Source organism: Microtus ochrogaster, chromosome 2 (assembly GCF_000317375.1).
Source record: "Microtus ochrogaster isolate Prairie Vole_2 chromosome 2, MicOch1.0, whole genome shotgun sequence".
In the NCBI taxonomy this organism is placed as follows: Eukaryota; Metazoa; Chordata; class Mammalia; order Rodentia; family Cricetidae; genus Microtus; species Microtus ochrogaster.
The window spans coordinates 32,234,423-32,250,017 of NC_022010.1; the positions used below are offsets into that span (position 1 = coordinate 32,234,423).

The following is a 15,595-nucleotide window of genomic DNA, read 5'->3' on the forward strand; positions in this document are numbered from 1 at the left end:
GATGTGTATGATGTGTGTGTATGTATATATCTTGTGTGTGTTTGTGTGTGATGTGTATGACGCGTGTGTATGTATATATCTCATGTGTGTTTGTGTGTGTGATGTGTATGTATATATCTAGTGTGTGTGTATGTGTGTGTATATATATATCTGGTGTGTGTGTGTGGTATGTATGATGTGTGTATATGTATATATCTGGTGTGTATGTATATGTAAATATCTGGGGGGTGTGTGTTTGTGTGTGTGATGTGTATGAAGTGTGTGTATATGTATATATCTGGGGTGTGTATGTGTGTGTGTGTATATCTGGGGTGTGCGTGTAGGCATGGGGACCAAAGCCTGGCTATAGGGGGGGCAGCAGCTCGCTGATGTTCCTTCTCCTCTCCTACTCTGAAGGCCTCCCTTTCCCAGCCTGACTTGCCTGGGGTCTAGTCTGGCCAATCTTGATGTTTCTCATCCTTTTATCAACCGTGTCCCAGGTGCCAGCAGACCCTGTTGTCCCTGCCCCCTAAAGACATCCAGACTTGTACACTTCTCATGCCTTCCTGTTTCCATGTGGCTCAGCCCTGGCCACTCTCTCTTGGGTGGCTGTTGGAGCTCCTAACTGGTCTCCTTGCTTCTGCTCCTATCTTTGAGCACGCCACCTTTCTTCTTCACTTAACCCCCTGATGTCTTGGGGCTCTCCCACTTTAACAGCCATGCTCTACCTAATGCTTTACCTACCCATGTGACCCAGACCCTCATTGCCTCTGCTTCACCCTCTGTACTGCTTCCTGTGTGTCCCCTGCTCTTGGTCACACTGGTCTGCCTTCAGCCTTAGGGCCTTGGCCCTTGCTGCTTCTTTTGTCTGGACTATACTCTTAGGCATCCACACAGCTCAACTCTCCAGCATCACTTCATATGCTGTGAGCTCGTCCTTGACTGTTCCTAGGTTGCAACCTCACTCCATCCCTGACTCCCTCTGTTCCTCTCTTCATACATTTTTACTACCCTCTGATGCTCTATACATTTTTACTACCCTCTGATGCTCTATACATTTCACCCATTTCTTTGCTGCCTGGTTCTTGCCTCTAGAAATAGTCTCCGTTAGTACAGTAATTTCGCCTCTTTATACATCGGTGGCATCTCTAGTGACTACAGGAGGATCTGGCTCATAGGGATTCAAGGCAGCATTTGTGTGATGACAGACAGGAGGTGTGAAGCCGCCCTGGGCTCATGGCTTCTTCCTGGCCCTCTGACTTTGATGCTAGCCTATCCCGGTGCCTCTGTTGGCAGCTTTCTGGTCTTTCTGTTCTCTACTGCAGAATTTGCCTGGGTTCTGCTTGGGTTCTGTCTTGACTACACCCGATCCCAACATTTCACAATCTCCATCACTTTCTGAATCCAGGCAGGGCTAGGCTCGAACTCAGGCTCCCAGCTCTCCAGCCCCCTCTCATGCCCTTTCCAGGTGGGACACAGCCCAGCATGGTCTGTCTCTGCTTGCACCGAGCTGCAACTTCCGGACGTGCTCCAGGTGTTCCTTTCCAGCTGATTCGCCATGGACTGTGACCTGTGCTCAGCTCCCTGCCCTTCACTCATCACATGACTATCTGGATCTCTAGTTCTGTTTCAAATCTGTCTTGTTCTGTTACTGCCCAGCTCTGTCTGGGACAGATTTTTTTTTTTAAAGACAAAGCCTTCAATGAAACTCTTCAGCACCACCCCCCCCCCATATCTAATCAAGCATCCATACACGAAAGGGGCACAGAAGGGGCACAGAATGGACAAGACACGGCTCCATTCCTTCTTTAGTTCATTGCTTTCTGCTGATTTTAAATTGACCCACTATCAATAATAATAAGTAAAGAAAGGCCTTCCTGGCCATTCTTACCAATGCAATCCAAAATCCAGCCAACTGTCCCATCTCCGCCACAGGCAAGAACACGGAAGTCTGGGGTGTCATGGAAAAAGTTCAGTCTGGAAAGAAGAAAGGCCATCGTGGTCTTCTTAGTAGGTTGTGACTAACATTTATAGTGTGTATGTCTGTGTGTGTGCACATGCATGTGTGCTGGGGACTGAACCCCGGGCTCCAGCCTGTCAAGCAGACTATCTATCGGTGAGCTTCATTCCAACCTTAATAACTTGATTCTTCTGAGTCAGTCTCTGTGTTCCCTGGAATTAGGAAAAGTTCTTGATTCTTTTGGGGTTGGAAGAGTCACTTAGCATTCTGAATCCAGGATGTCCTATGCAGAGCTACTGAGTATGGATAAAAATCAATGGTGTGATTTGTGTGTGTGTGTGTGTGTGTGTGTGTGTGTGTGTGTGCGCGTGCGTGCTCCCTAACATCCTAATACAAAGAAAATCTGATCAGACATTCAGTATAAATGAAGAATCATTTCTGAGAATTTCTCAACAATTTGAGGAATTCAGTTTTTACATTTTGGCAGCGATATAGATAATCTGTAATATTTTGACTCCTCTCAGCTCTCCTGCCTGCTGTCTTTATAACCACCTCTTTAAGAGAGAAGTGCTCAATTAATTATCTGGATCTTCATCTTTCCCTCTGGGCCCTCGGTGAGGCCCATTTTCCCTGGGAGCCTGCGTCCTGTAGAGCAGGGCTTGGGGCCCCGCTGACCTCCAGCGGGTCTGTGGGCAGAAATCAGAGTAGTGTCGAGAACACATCACAGTAACCTCTTTCCTAATCTCTAATGGAAATTTAGCATGTCTTTCGATTGTGAATGTAGGCGACAGACCCCAGAGGCTCTGAGAGCACCTGTGACTTTGTCAAAGTGAATGTCACAATTGTTGCTATTTCAGTCCCATTACAACCTTGCTGTAAGTGGAATGCTCTCTTTTCTGTCATTTTTGGCTTTCAGTTCACAGCCATTATTCAGCCAGACTATGAATATTGCTGTTTAATATGTTGACAGACCATATTCATTAACATGCCACAAATTTGTCTTTTAGGTTTTGCTAACTACTTCTCCACGTAATTAGTTTCCCTGGAAATACCATATTATTTCACATTCTGCATTAGAAAATATCATTCTGGATGGAGTCCTTAGTCCAACAGATTGTGACAGGAGTCCCTGGCAGAAAAAGTCAAGAAGTACCGCTTTGGAGAAAACGGGACCTGTGGATGCCTTGAGGTGCAATTTAGGGATCCCAAGGCCTGTATTTTTCTCTTCTCAGCTGGGTGGTCTGAGAAGACCCCGGGGAGGGGGACTCTTAGCACAGATGACAATGCGATCCTCTCTCATATCCCTTGCGGAACCCTGCTCTCTTTAGATGGGGCACTCTGAACCGAGGCTCCCTTCATCTGGACAACCCACCTGCGGACAGATGAGCATGCACACTGAGTTTACTCTGGACCCATCAGACCTGAAGTCGACCTCAAGCTTGTCAGTCATAGGAAAAAGAATTAAAGGCCGAGAAACCCGTGTCATTGAAATACCCTCCGAGAGAGGGGCCTAAAAGACTCTTGATGTTTGGCCCTCGGTGGTGCTATCCAGCAGTAACCCGCAGACACGTGGCCATAAAGGCAACTCCAAGAGCCGGACGGACTTCTGAGTAAGTTTTCCAGATAGTGAATTTGTACCTGCGTGCCTTTCTCCTTTTAACTGGGTCTTGTGCTTCCACTTCTATAAATAACCCCTGTGTCAGACAACCAAGAGACAGGGACAGGCTCCATTTATAGCCACCTTACTCCAGCCCGGTGGGAGGAATCTCACCGAATCTAGAGTGGAAATGCGGGTCAGGAGGTGTGGTAGTCCCGACCAGCAGATGGCGCTAGGGCACCAGCTCTGACTGGGTTAGTCGCCTTCAAGCCCATTGAGGTGACAATTTCTCATAAAGTGGGCAAGCTCTGTCCACCAGACCTCCAGTCAAGTCACAGAGGCCCTGCCTCCTGCCTTCTCACCACGCTTTCTCACCTTCAGCTAGAGAACAGGAAGGTGGGAGAAGGGTCAGGGGGCGTGTAACCGCCGCAAAATTGGATGCTTGGGGGAAAGAACGGTTTCCTTGACTAAAATGCTCCCATAACAGGACACATGACAGACTTTGAGTCACTGTGCCAGCCTGCAGAGAGATGGCATTAAAAGTACAAAAAAGATCAAATAGGCCACCAGCCTGACCGCCCTGCGGGTCCAATGACCAGCACATAGCTTCCCCCCTCCCCCGAACATCAACACCACTTCCCAAACAATAACCAGGCCAGGCGAAGGTGTGCGAAAAAAGAAAGGAGAGCAGATGGTAGGCAGAAAAGGTCAAGAGCCCGAGAGTTCAAAGGTGACGAAGGAGGGTGTTTCTTGAGAAAAGACGGATGTCCATACCCTGGAGTGGGTCCACCATTGTCCAGGTTGAAAACTTGTTTGGGGTTGAGCAGGTAGTGGAATTTCCGGAGAATTCTATGGGAGAAAAAAGGAATAACAGAGAAAGAAAATTGTACTGCAGAAGTCACCTGGGGACAAATACCTTTGCACCCATCTGTGGGGCTTAAGCCTAAGAGGGGAAATGTTGCATGCCTACCCCCATATCCCGGTGCACCTGGCATCCCCATGTCCTTACCTCAGGCCCCAAACTACCCCTCTGTCTGACTCCAGCCCCACCCCAGGAATTGCTTATTGCAGCAGCCATGGCAGAGAAGCCCAGTGAACAAGTCGGTTAGAGACCTCTTTATATTCTGTGTCGGGGTAGGGTGAGTCTGCCCTTTGTGGACTGTCTAGAGGCGCTAGGGGCCCCCAGGCAGAGGGTCCAGCTTTTTCAGAAGAGTACAAGCTGAAGGGGGTGGGACCGGAAACTGAGAGCAACGACTATGTCTGGGCTTGGTTTCCAGGCTCTGCGTGGGATCGCTAAGTTAGGTCAGGAGGCATCTTGCCCCTTGGACGGGGTGGGGACCTCAGTGTACTTGCCTGAGCCCTACCTAATGTTATTTTTCTAAACCTGGATTCCTTCTCTTCCTCCACCTGCTCATTTCCCAGACCGAGCAGTCCTGGGAGGCAGAGCAGTTCTGTGGGCCCCCATTTCTCCTCCCGCTCTGCTGAGCTTACTCCAGCTTCGCCCAAACCCTGCATTTTCCTCACTGGGAAGGTGGAGTTCAGGATAGGCTAGGAGGCCCTAATCAGGTGAGTCTCACCAAGTCTTTTAAAACCAAGAAAAGACTTGGAGCAGGACAGGAAGAGCCAGGCCCCTCTGAACTTGACTCTGGCAGCATTCACAGGGGCTCATGTGGCGGGTCCGTGGGTAAGCATTAGGTCTATTCTAATCCTTAAGGTTACCCTGTGAAAGGTGATATCATTTCCATCTGTGTCATAGAGGGAGAAACTGAGGCATGGGGAATTAAGTCACCTGGGCCTGGTGATGAAGTGGCAAGTGGCCATGAGCCCAGGTTTCCTTGACAGTGCAGTCTTCTTTATTGGGGTTGAGGGGAGCAAGGGGTTCAGGTCAGGTTGTTTTAACGTGTCTATTTTGTTATTGTTTTTATTTTTTGAGACAGGGTTTATCAGTGTAACAGTCCCAGCTGCCCTGGAACTCGATTTGAAGACCATGTTGGCCTCGAACTCACAGAGATCTCTCTGCCTGCCTCCTCCCTCCTTAGACCAATACTCCTCCTGAGTACTGGGATTAAAGGTATGTGACACTGTGCCCAACTGTCTTTCTATTTTGAAGAAAACAAAGAGGACATACCTTTCTCCTTGTCTTCCTCCACTTTTGGGGTTCACCAAGACCAGCAGGGGGTGAGTTCCTGGACTAGGGATGATCTTATACTTAAAAATGAGAAGAAAAAGAAATGAGCATTATTCAGTAGTAGGTGTCGAGAAAACTTTGGAGGGTAGACAGGAAGCAGGCCCAGGCAGGGAGGAGAGAAGGGGGGCTATTTGTCTGCTGACTGCGCTTTTTGAGGGAGAAAAACAGCTCTCTCCAGCTTGAGAGACTTTCAAGAGAGCTAACAGCAGTGAGCGCTGGAGGTTGGGATCAGAGGTGGGGCAACAGCACCAGCTTCAAATTATACAGTTGTGTGGCATTGTGCCCATGGCACAAGGTTAGAATCGGTGAGGGTCACAGTGAAATAGTCTAGAGGGTGCGTTCCCACGTCACACACCTGCACCAATGAGGTGATGCCCACGAGCACTCCGGCCCTGGCACCTTCCAAATCCACAAGCCTGACCCAATTTTCCTCCCAAGCTCACACTTCTATCTAGTGGATGCCTTATCATTGGTGCCACACCAACATGCCCAGACAGACGGTGTTTCCCATAAAATTGACCCTCATGCCTGTTGTCCTGCTCCTGTTAAAGGTGGGGTTACTCAACTGGGCATCCAGGGGGAGATCTGGCCTGCCAAGTTCTTTCTTAGAATTTTCCTTGCAGTCTTTACGGTCCCTATGCTGTTAAGGCTTTTCCTACCCCCAGCTGAATGCTCAACACCCCCACCCCAGTTCCTTTCTGGGATACCACGTCAAACATGCCACCCCCTTTAAAACACCTGTAATGACACCCCACTACTCTCAGGATCAAATCCAAATCTCTAAGCCTGGCGTCAAGCCCTTCTCAGCCTCTCCCCTTTCTTCTGCTCTCTCCTCACGTCTCCTGTCCCCCCGCCCAGTGATAGGCCCAGAAGCCTGTGCCTGCCTCCAGTGAGTGTGTCTAACTATGCATGTGCTCGCCCTCATTTGCTCTTGTCCCATGACTTGAAATACTCCCTCTTAAAGAAATCCAGAATAGCCCAGGACTCGGTTCCAGAGTCATCGGCTCTGTGACGTGACATTGCTCTCAGCTGCTGCAACTAAAGTTGCTGCAGCGTTCAATGTGTACTATTCCCTACAGCATTGAGATTCGACTCTTTGCATTTTTTTTTTTTTTTGTCTTTCATTTTCTGGGTAAGCTCTCAAGCCGTCAGGTAGATCAGAAACGATGAGGAGCAGAGTGGAGCTGCCGTGGGCACCATGGTGCCTGACACGGGAGTGGGCTCTCAGTAAAATTTTGTGGATTCAGCTGAATGATATTCCCACACAGATACCGCTTGGCCTCATGTTTAATATTTAATGCCTGCATCGTTAGTTTTAAACTTCACAACCATCTATCACAATATGACAGTTTTGCAAACTGCAATTATTGTTGTTTATGATTTCAAAGAATTCTGGTGTCTTCTAGGGTAATTGTGAGATACTCAAAAGCGTCTTGGAGCCAGGGGAGTAAGCCCTTAAGCTGGGAGATGACATTCAAAGTGCGACCTGCCAGTCAAATTGATGCCAGTGTGGGACAACTTGTGTCTTTTGCCCTCTGTGTGTGTGTGTGTGTGTGTGTGTGTGTGTGCATGTGTGTGTATTTATTCTCTTCTAAGTGCCTAGAGTGTTCTTTTCTAGGTATCTATACCCCTTCCTTTCTCTGTGGTGTCTAGACTATTTTCTTGGCATCTAGAGACTTCTCTTTGAGTGTCTAGAGCATTTCTGTCTATTGATTATTTTATCTTGCATCTTCAATTTCAGTTTATCTTGTAATTTCAAAACAGATGATCTCCATTGTCTCAGTTTACAGCACTGTGGGAGGCAAGCAGTTGTGGGACACAGTAAACTGACTCTTAAAACAAGGAAATGGAAGCTCGCAGGCCTAGGATAAGACCCCATCTTTCTATTTCCTGTTCTGACATTTTTTTTTGTACCTCGGTGGGTGCCTTCTCTGCATTCCTTAGAACTTCATGGAGGGCATGCAAAAAATATTCATCGGTGATGCTTAGTGAAAAATGAGGTCTTAAACACACGCTTAAGGATCAAGAACCTTTGGGTTTACTGTTTTGATGGACCGTGTTCTAGAGATAGCTGGGCAACCACAGAAGACCCACTGTCCAATCTTACCCCACACATTTGTTACTATTCAGAAGATTTGCAAGGTGTAGTTTTATGAAAATTTATCTTAAAGAAGCCACAAAGCCAATTAGAATATCAAAGGTATCAGCCAATTGCCTTGCTCACCACTGTCTTAGTGTGGCAGTCAAAGGTTAACCTCAGAGGCCCAGGTAAATGTCCACCCGTGTGACAGAATTGATAGGATAAAAAGCAAATGCTGAGACACATTTCTTTAGAACCCAAGCCCCCCTCTCCCTGCCCCAGACTTTGGACCCACTTAGAACAAGTAGCTGGACCGCCCATTCATGAGGTACCTGTGTTACAAGTTCACCCTTGGAGGCCATGCTGCCGTCGGACTTCCCTCCTTGCCTGTCCTGTGTGAGAGAGAACACAAACAGCCTTTGAGAGGGACAAAGATCAAAGCATTACAAGAGATGGCAAGAAAGAACTCGGACAGGTAGAAAGCGGTGAGGTTTTCAAAGTGGAACTTCGGCGCTCAGAAACGAATATACCCCACAAGGTTCTCTAGGCTTCTGCAGACCCAGTGATGACTGTAACCTGTGATTACATCACCTGTGGTGACTGTCACCTTGGGGCATGGTAGGGACTGAAATAGGCAGAAATCTAGTTGACTGCGGGCTTTAAAAGCAGGCCGTATTCTCGGTTTCCCTGCTCAGCAGGACTTGACGCCATGGCGTGGCTGCTGTTCCTCACTTTGCTTGTTCTATTTTCTTGTTTAAAAGTTCATTGTTTATTCTAATGACATTTGTCTAGCAGACTGCCTGGTGTGATAGTCTGTGTGTGTGTGTGTGTGTGTGTGTGTGTGTGTGTGAATTCATGCACGCAAGCATGTGATTGCTGTCTCTGCAGACAACCCTGGTTTTACCTGATCTTCAAGAGTTTTATCAAGAGAATCATGAAGCATGTCTGCACCTAACTTTTTTAAAATTTTATTTATTTATTTATGTGTATGAGTGCTCTGTGTGTATGCATGCCTGCAGGCCAGAAGAGGGCATCAGATCCCTTTATAGATGGTTGTGAGCCACCATGTGGGTTCTGGGACTTGAACTCAAGACCGCTGGAAAAGCAGCTTGTGCTCTTATTGGCCGAGCTGGCTCTCCAGCCCCACACATCAAACTTTTGTGCTATTGCTTGTTTAGCTTTATATCTTTGAGCATCTCTGCTTTTGCACCTAGGCACCCGTGCTGTGAGGAGCGGTGTCCTTGTCTGTTGGTGGAGTAAATGCTTGCATTTCTCCACAGGAGGCGAGTTTTGGGGATATGGAGTTGGTATATGTCTAAGTTAATGGAAACTGACAAAATGGACTTACAGAGTGGTGATTTTCTTAAAGGATTTTAAATGAGAGAAAAAAAAAAAGTATTTGTTCCAGGCAGGGGTGAGAAGAGAGACTCAGTGGAGATAGTTTGAAGATGGAGGTGCGGGAGTCAGGAGGCAAAAAAGGTTCCAGGTGGGAGCAAAGGGAGCTCACTTCATCTTCATTTGTTTCCAAATACGTCTGAGACACTTGGGTAGGAGCCCTTGAGAGAGGAGATCCAGGGAGGAAGGAGGCCAAGCAACCCGGCCTGGGCCAGGTGGTCCCTTGAGCTGGGCTCTGCCTGAAAGATGCTCAGAAGGGATGCTCCGAACACGTGGAAGCAGCCGTTGGAAGCTGCAGCATCTGTGTTCTCGCCCAATCCGCCTGGGGCAACATTGGCTTCTTTTCAACCTTCACCAAAGCATAAGCCCTTGGAGCTTACATTCCCAGAGGCTGGTCATGTAGGCAGTAGGCTGGCCAACAGTGGGGCTCTGGGACCCTCTCTGCCTTTTCTCTAGACTTGCCCTTAGAACTGGTGGGGAAACATGGAGGCAGGTGAAGTTGTGGGTGTCGCCTGTCTCTGACCCCTGAACCTAGAAAAGCCAGAGCCCTGGTGTGGGGAGGATCACTTACTTGGGTGATGGGGTATATGGCAGTAGGCAGCAGAATGTGGTCTTTGAGCTCCCCACCATCACACACCGCCGAAAATTCACATCTGCGGTGAAACTGGAGAAAGAAAAAATGGAGACAAGGGTGAGCGGAAATGAAAAAAGAAACATCAGGAAGGTGGGTGCGGAGGTTTTCTGGGGAAGAGAGCTGCCTAGTGCCCCTACGTCTTGGAGCACTGCCAACTTTGGATTTAACAGGACTGTTGGTTATGTGTGTGAACACGTGGTATGTCTGCCAGGGTCATAGAAATGAGATCAAGAGCTACCCTCCAAGTGTGGCCCTCTGTGTGGATTCTGCACCCATGCCCCTGGATTTCTGGTTTAGACACTCTGAAGGAGGCCTGCCTCTGGGAATAAAACCGTAGGAGGCTGGCGTATAGAGACAACTGAACCATCGCATTGTGTGAGTCCCTTTGTCTGGCTTGGGGGAGCCTCCTCTTTAGGGCTGATATTTAGCCAGGGGCCACAAGACACTGCCCAGAATTAGCGCTGGGAGGCAGGCTGGGCAGCCTAGGTGGCACTTGTCATGTTTAGAAAGCTGTGGACGCTGGCATGAGCATGTTAGCAGCATGGCCAGGCCCCTGGGCGCAGCAGGGCGCGCTGCTGAGAGGAATGTGCCTTTGAGCCAAGTTTTAACGCTAAGATGTGGAGAGTGAGCTTTCCAGTATCTAATCCCTGTTCCAGACTGTGGGGACCCCAGCCTCAGGTGGAGGAGAACTCACAAGCTAGCCTGCTCTTCCCAGCAGCTAGTCATGTAGGCAATAGGGTGACCAACTTCTTAAATAGCCCTCTCTCTGGGCAACTTGAGGAGTCATCGGAGGCTGAGAACCTCAAATTGGGGTGGGGGGTGGGGGTTCTGGGACCCTCTCCGCTTTCTCTCTAGACTTGCCCTCTGCAGGGATGTTCACTGCCCCGGGCTACAGCTCGAGCCAATCCCATACTGAAAAGAAGTAGGGCCGCCCTGGGCACCGACCCACCGTCATCCGGCACCACACGCAGTGCCGCGCGGTGACACTCTGGTAGCACTTGATACTTTTGTGGCACCGGTCACACTTGACGGAGGAGTTCCCTTCCACCCACGCGTGCTGCATCACCTGTGGGAGGGAAGGGAAGGATACCAGGGAAGGCAGTGGAACCACGCCCCTGGGCCCAGGGTACCAAGAACTGGGAGGCGCGAGGAGCCCAGAGGGCCCTGTTTCCTCAGTAGTGGAAGCTTCTTTGGATGCAGAGTTCCTCGCTGCCTGGCCACCGTGCTAAGCACAGAAGATTAAAATCCTTCTCCGCTTTTACTAACTCTCACCCAGGCAAGCTTCCCGCCTGCCATTCCTCTGCCTTGCCAAATTCACTGGCGAGCCCTGTCCTCATGAGGGACCCTTTCTGGGAGTCAGTGTGGTGCGCGCGCGGGAGGTGGTGGTGGGGTGGGCGGTAGTCAGAGGGCTGGAGTGCGGAACCAGTCTTCCGGAGTCGCATATTTTCACCTAACACCTGGGTGCCTTTTGGCCAGTTTCGGAACTTCTCTGAGTTTGGATCCCCCCTCTTTTGACACCAGCATGGGGTACCTCTGGGATTGGGGAGGATGCAATGAGCCAGCACATTTGCAAATCTTCCCCGGTATTCTCTTCTCAGCCAAAGCTGCCCATCACAATCACCTGGGGATTCTCCAGAAGGCCTAGTGCCCCGCCCACACTCCAAATAAATGAGTCTCTGGGGTTGGGCCCCAGATATTTGACTTAAATGTCCCCTTGTGATTTAAATTCGCATGCATTAACGTGCCCTGCGAGCCTATCCTATGTAACATTAGAAACATGCAAAATATCTACATGATATTATCCCTATTTGCATTAAACAAGACTAAATGTTTTCAATTACTTAGCAGTTGTGCGATACTATTCACCCAGAATATTTTCGCTATAATTTATTGTTCCAAAAGAGGTGTCACACTTGGCTTGTGGCTTCTCACCTCCAGCGGCCTCGCTGAGGGTACAAAGCAGTCACTTGGTGAATTTGTCATCTACGCGGTCACACTGAATATGCCCTGAGATGGTTGTTTCCGTTTTGCAGAGGGACACGTTGAGGCTTTACGGAGGTAAGTGACTGCCCTCGGGTTCTAAGGCTGGTGAGTAGGGACCCATAGAGACCCACGAGCTGGGTCTTTTGACTTAAGCCCCAGGGTTGTTGTCCGCGTACCATGTTGTTTTTTTTTTCCAGCCTGTCTGGGGTCGGAAGAAGTGGTGGGAGATTTGAGGTGTCCCTACAGGCTCACAAGGCTGTGGTGTGCTCTGCTGGCCCCTCAGGAGAGTCACCCTGTTCTCTGGGTCGGATGACTAGAGTACGGGCAAAGGCCCGAGCATAGGAGGCCCACTGTGTGTTCTGATGGGAGCCAGGCATGGACATGGAGGGGTGTGTATGAGCGGTGTCGGGGAGGGGACGAGGGTCATGCTATGGGGCATGCATATGAGGAGTCTGAGGTCTGAGGAGCCCTCTGAGGTCTGAGGCGTGAACTCCCCGGAGGTCTTCTGGGGTGGGGGGGCGCTGTGAGCCTCCCACCTTGTCACCATCTCCTGACTCACATTCTTCAACTACATCGACCCTCTGCAGCAATGCGGATAATCTTCCCCTGGGTTTAAGGGCGATCTAATTCCAGACTCAGCAAATGGCACCACCCAACAGCCAGAGGAGCGCTGGGAGCCATCGCCGCAGCCTGCCCTCTCCTCCTCTGCACCCACACGCCTAAGTCCTGGGGCTGCGACTCTCAGCTGCCTGGCAAACTCCTTCCTTCCCTTGAAGTCTGTCGGGGCACTCAGACACAACCAGTCCTGAAAGGGTGGATGTAAGCAGAGCCAGCCGGGCTCTAGCCTTGGGGCAGCACCTCTTCTGCTGTAACTGCTGGAAGAACGCTCTTCCCCCTGGCTTCTCTCCTACACCAGCCTCAGAAAGAGTCACATAATTAACAAATTCACCATCTCTTCATGTCTGAAGTGTCTCCCCGACCCTCCACTGTTTTCTAATTCTGGAGCTGATCTCCCAAACCCTTATCACATCGGGCCTCATCACCTTATGAGGCTCCTTGTTCTCCCCTGTAATCATCTGACCCAGCCATTTCTAACCTCTAACCAAGTCCAAGCCTCAGTCACACGCGTCTCCATGTCTGTACACAGGAGCCCCCTTCTGATAGAATTGCTTGGCCCTCTTCCGTGCCCTGCGAAGCTCTCCTGGTTCCATGAACAAAGCCAGCAGCACCTCCTTTGAGGAGCTTTTTCTTTTGAGCCTCAGCTGCACACTCCACACGGCCCTATTATGAGAGCACACGCCCTCACGACTATGTATTTGCACTATTCGCACATGCCTGTCTATCCTCCGTAATCTGGGCAGCATTTGAGCGGACTGGATACCACTTCTCAGAACCCGCGGATGCCCTGGTACAGCGCCTGGCATGCAGTGGGCCTCAGGGAGATGCTGAATGGATTGATGAATGAGTGGGATGGCTTAGGGGTGGTCCTTGAAACAGAGAAGGAACTAGAGAAATCTCTCAGAGCCCCTTCCTGCATCTGTGATGATGGCCATGTTGTCCCCGAGGCAGCATGCAGTAGGATGAGCCAATAGGTGTCACCAACCTCGCCACTCCTTTTGGCTTTTGAGTATGTTTTCACACATCCAGGAATGTTTTTGGACACACAGCGTTGGTGGACAGTGTATTTACAGTCTGGAAAAAAGAGAAAGGACTGTGCTTATGAACGCCGCCAAGGGAAGATCCAGCCCCCTCCCTGGTGCACACACTTCAGTGAAGGCTTGTTTCTCCTTCTGGGTGACGGTCAGTGAGGAAAAGTGACACATGGAGTTGGCCTGGCCTAGCAGAACTCTAACACTGCTAGTGTTCTCTGAGCGCTTCTTCCCTGACACTCCCACTTTCTCCATGAGGCAAAGTGACGTCAGAAGGAGCAGTGAGAAGCAGATGCCATTGTATGTCAGGATGCCAACAATGAGTGACAGAAAGACCATGGTCACTGGGCTGATGGACGCTATTGGACACCACAGCACCTTGAGTAACTGTTTTGCCCAGGATGGACTGGGCGGTGGTGGCGCATGCCTTCAATCCCAGTACTTGGGAAGGAGAGGCAGGTGGATTTCTGTGAGTTCAAGGCCAGCCTGGGTCTACAGAGTGAGTTCCAGGGCAGCCAGGACTACACAGAGAAACCCCGTTGCTATAAAAAAACAAACAAACAAAAAACAACAACAAAAAGTGATAACAACAACAACAAAGAAAAAGAAATAAAGAAAAGAAAAGAAAGAAAGAACTTCAGACTCCTCTGTCGATGTGCCCACAGTGGCTTCCTTTTCTCTTTCTGGGAAGGGACTTTGCAGTGTGAAGTGGGACATTTGTGTGAGGCACCACGTGCAGGATCAGATTAGGCAATTCCACATTTTGTCACTGTCACTGTAACTGTGATTATGCAAACAGCAAAGGAGCAGAGGTCTCACACTTAGCAGGAATGAGAACATGTTGATAAGCTGATGCAGAGCAGGCAGACCTGTTCTTCACCCTGCCCACTCCCTGGAGTCCGGTTGGTGTCTGCTATCTGGCCACGAGGTGGCTAGCAGGGCTCAGTGCACCCACATTTGCTGCCCCCCTGAAGCTTCTGGCTTTTGTTGCATCTCCTCTTGCTCTTTCCCCATTTTCCCAAATTGCCTCTTCCTCTCCCCTTCCCTCTGTTTCTGTGTTCACCTTCTTAGTCCGGATCTAATTGCTCATTTGTGCTTATGTTTCTGCCTTCCTTCCAGTTTTACTAAATGGATTAGAAAATGAAGTAAACATACAATTTCATTTTTCATTGCACTTCTAGAATATAGAGTGTGTTCTCAACTAATTAGAAAGCACCCCTAAGCACACATGAAATGAACGTTGGCTAGAAACACAACTGCAGTTAGCATGAGATGCTTTTAACTTGTGTCAGAACTCTAATACTTTTTCCTAGGAGACCAGTGGTCCGGGACTCCAGCCGCAGCAAACATCTTGTCCATTTGACTCAGCTAGACCCAAAGCAGGGCACAGAGGCCTTGCTGTGGAAACATGAGGGGTGATCCCACCATCTGGGAAACAAATGCCTAAACTGTCCCAGGAATGGACCAACTAACTGTGTGCCAAGCGGACAGAGCCCACGGGCAAAGACCTGGAGGACGGTTACTCACAAATGCAGCTCAGGCCTTGCTTCCGGACACCCATCAGCATGATGTGGCAGAAGTTGCAGTACGTGGGCTTCTTGAAATGCTTCAGGGTCCAGGCATGCCTTCCGTCCCCCATGGAGCCCTACAGAGGTAATGGCAGTGAGCTGTGGAGCTGGTACCCCACCCGGAAATCAGAGGCTGCCTCAAGCTGGTACTTCCTTTTCTCTCAGTAATGTTCTCTTCTCAAACTTGGAAGAGAAGTTTCGCAGTCGTTAACAAATTCTTAGTGTGCGTTTTCTAAAATTAGCATACACAAAAGAAGAGAATATCTGAATGGAGGTGGGAGAGGAGCTAAATAAACCCTCTCAGACCTGGATTCCTGAGGGATAAATGGAAGAGCAGCTTGGTGTGTCTGCCTGCCTGCCTATCTATCTGCCTATTTATCTGCCTATTGACTTGTATATCTATCTATCTATCTATCTATCTGTCTGTCTGTCTGTCTGTCTGTCTGTCTATCTACTATCTATCTATCTATCTATCTATCTATCTATCATCTATCTATCTATCATCTATGTATGTATGTATTATCTATTTATGTATGTATTATCTATGTATGTATGTATCTAT

The 15,595-nt window shown here is 49.2% G+C and overlaps 1 protein-coding gene across 3 annotated transcripts in view; it reads right to left on the reverse strand.

Annotated features, from left to right (window-relative positions):
* Dgkg (diacylglycerol kinase gamma) overlaps positions 1-15,595 on the reverse strand; it is a 211,389-nt gene that overhangs the window by 96,540 nt on the left and 99,254 nt on the right. For 2 of the 3 annotated variants that reach the window (XM_005344741.2, XM_026785221.1), the window contains 8 exons: positions 14,993-15,110; positions 13,420-13,508; positions 10,783-10,899; positions 9,771-9,863; positions 8,137-8,196; positions 5,665-5,744; positions 4,311-4,385; positions 1,871-1,956 (listed from right to left, as the gene is read on the reverse strand). In XM_005344741.2, coding sequence (XP_005344798.1) covers positions 1,871-1,956; positions 4,311-4,385; positions 5,665-5,744; positions 8,137-8,196; positions 9,771-9,863; positions 10,783-10,899; positions 13,420-13,508; positions 14,993-15,110 — 718 coding nt within the window. The remainder of the gene's footprint in view (positions 1-1,870; positions 1,957-4,310; positions 4,386-5,664; positions 5,745-8,136; positions 8,197-9,770; positions 9,864-10,782; positions 10,900-13,419; positions 13,509-14,992; positions 15,111-15,595) is intronic. The other variant, XM_013351586.2, reaches the window with a different exon arrangement.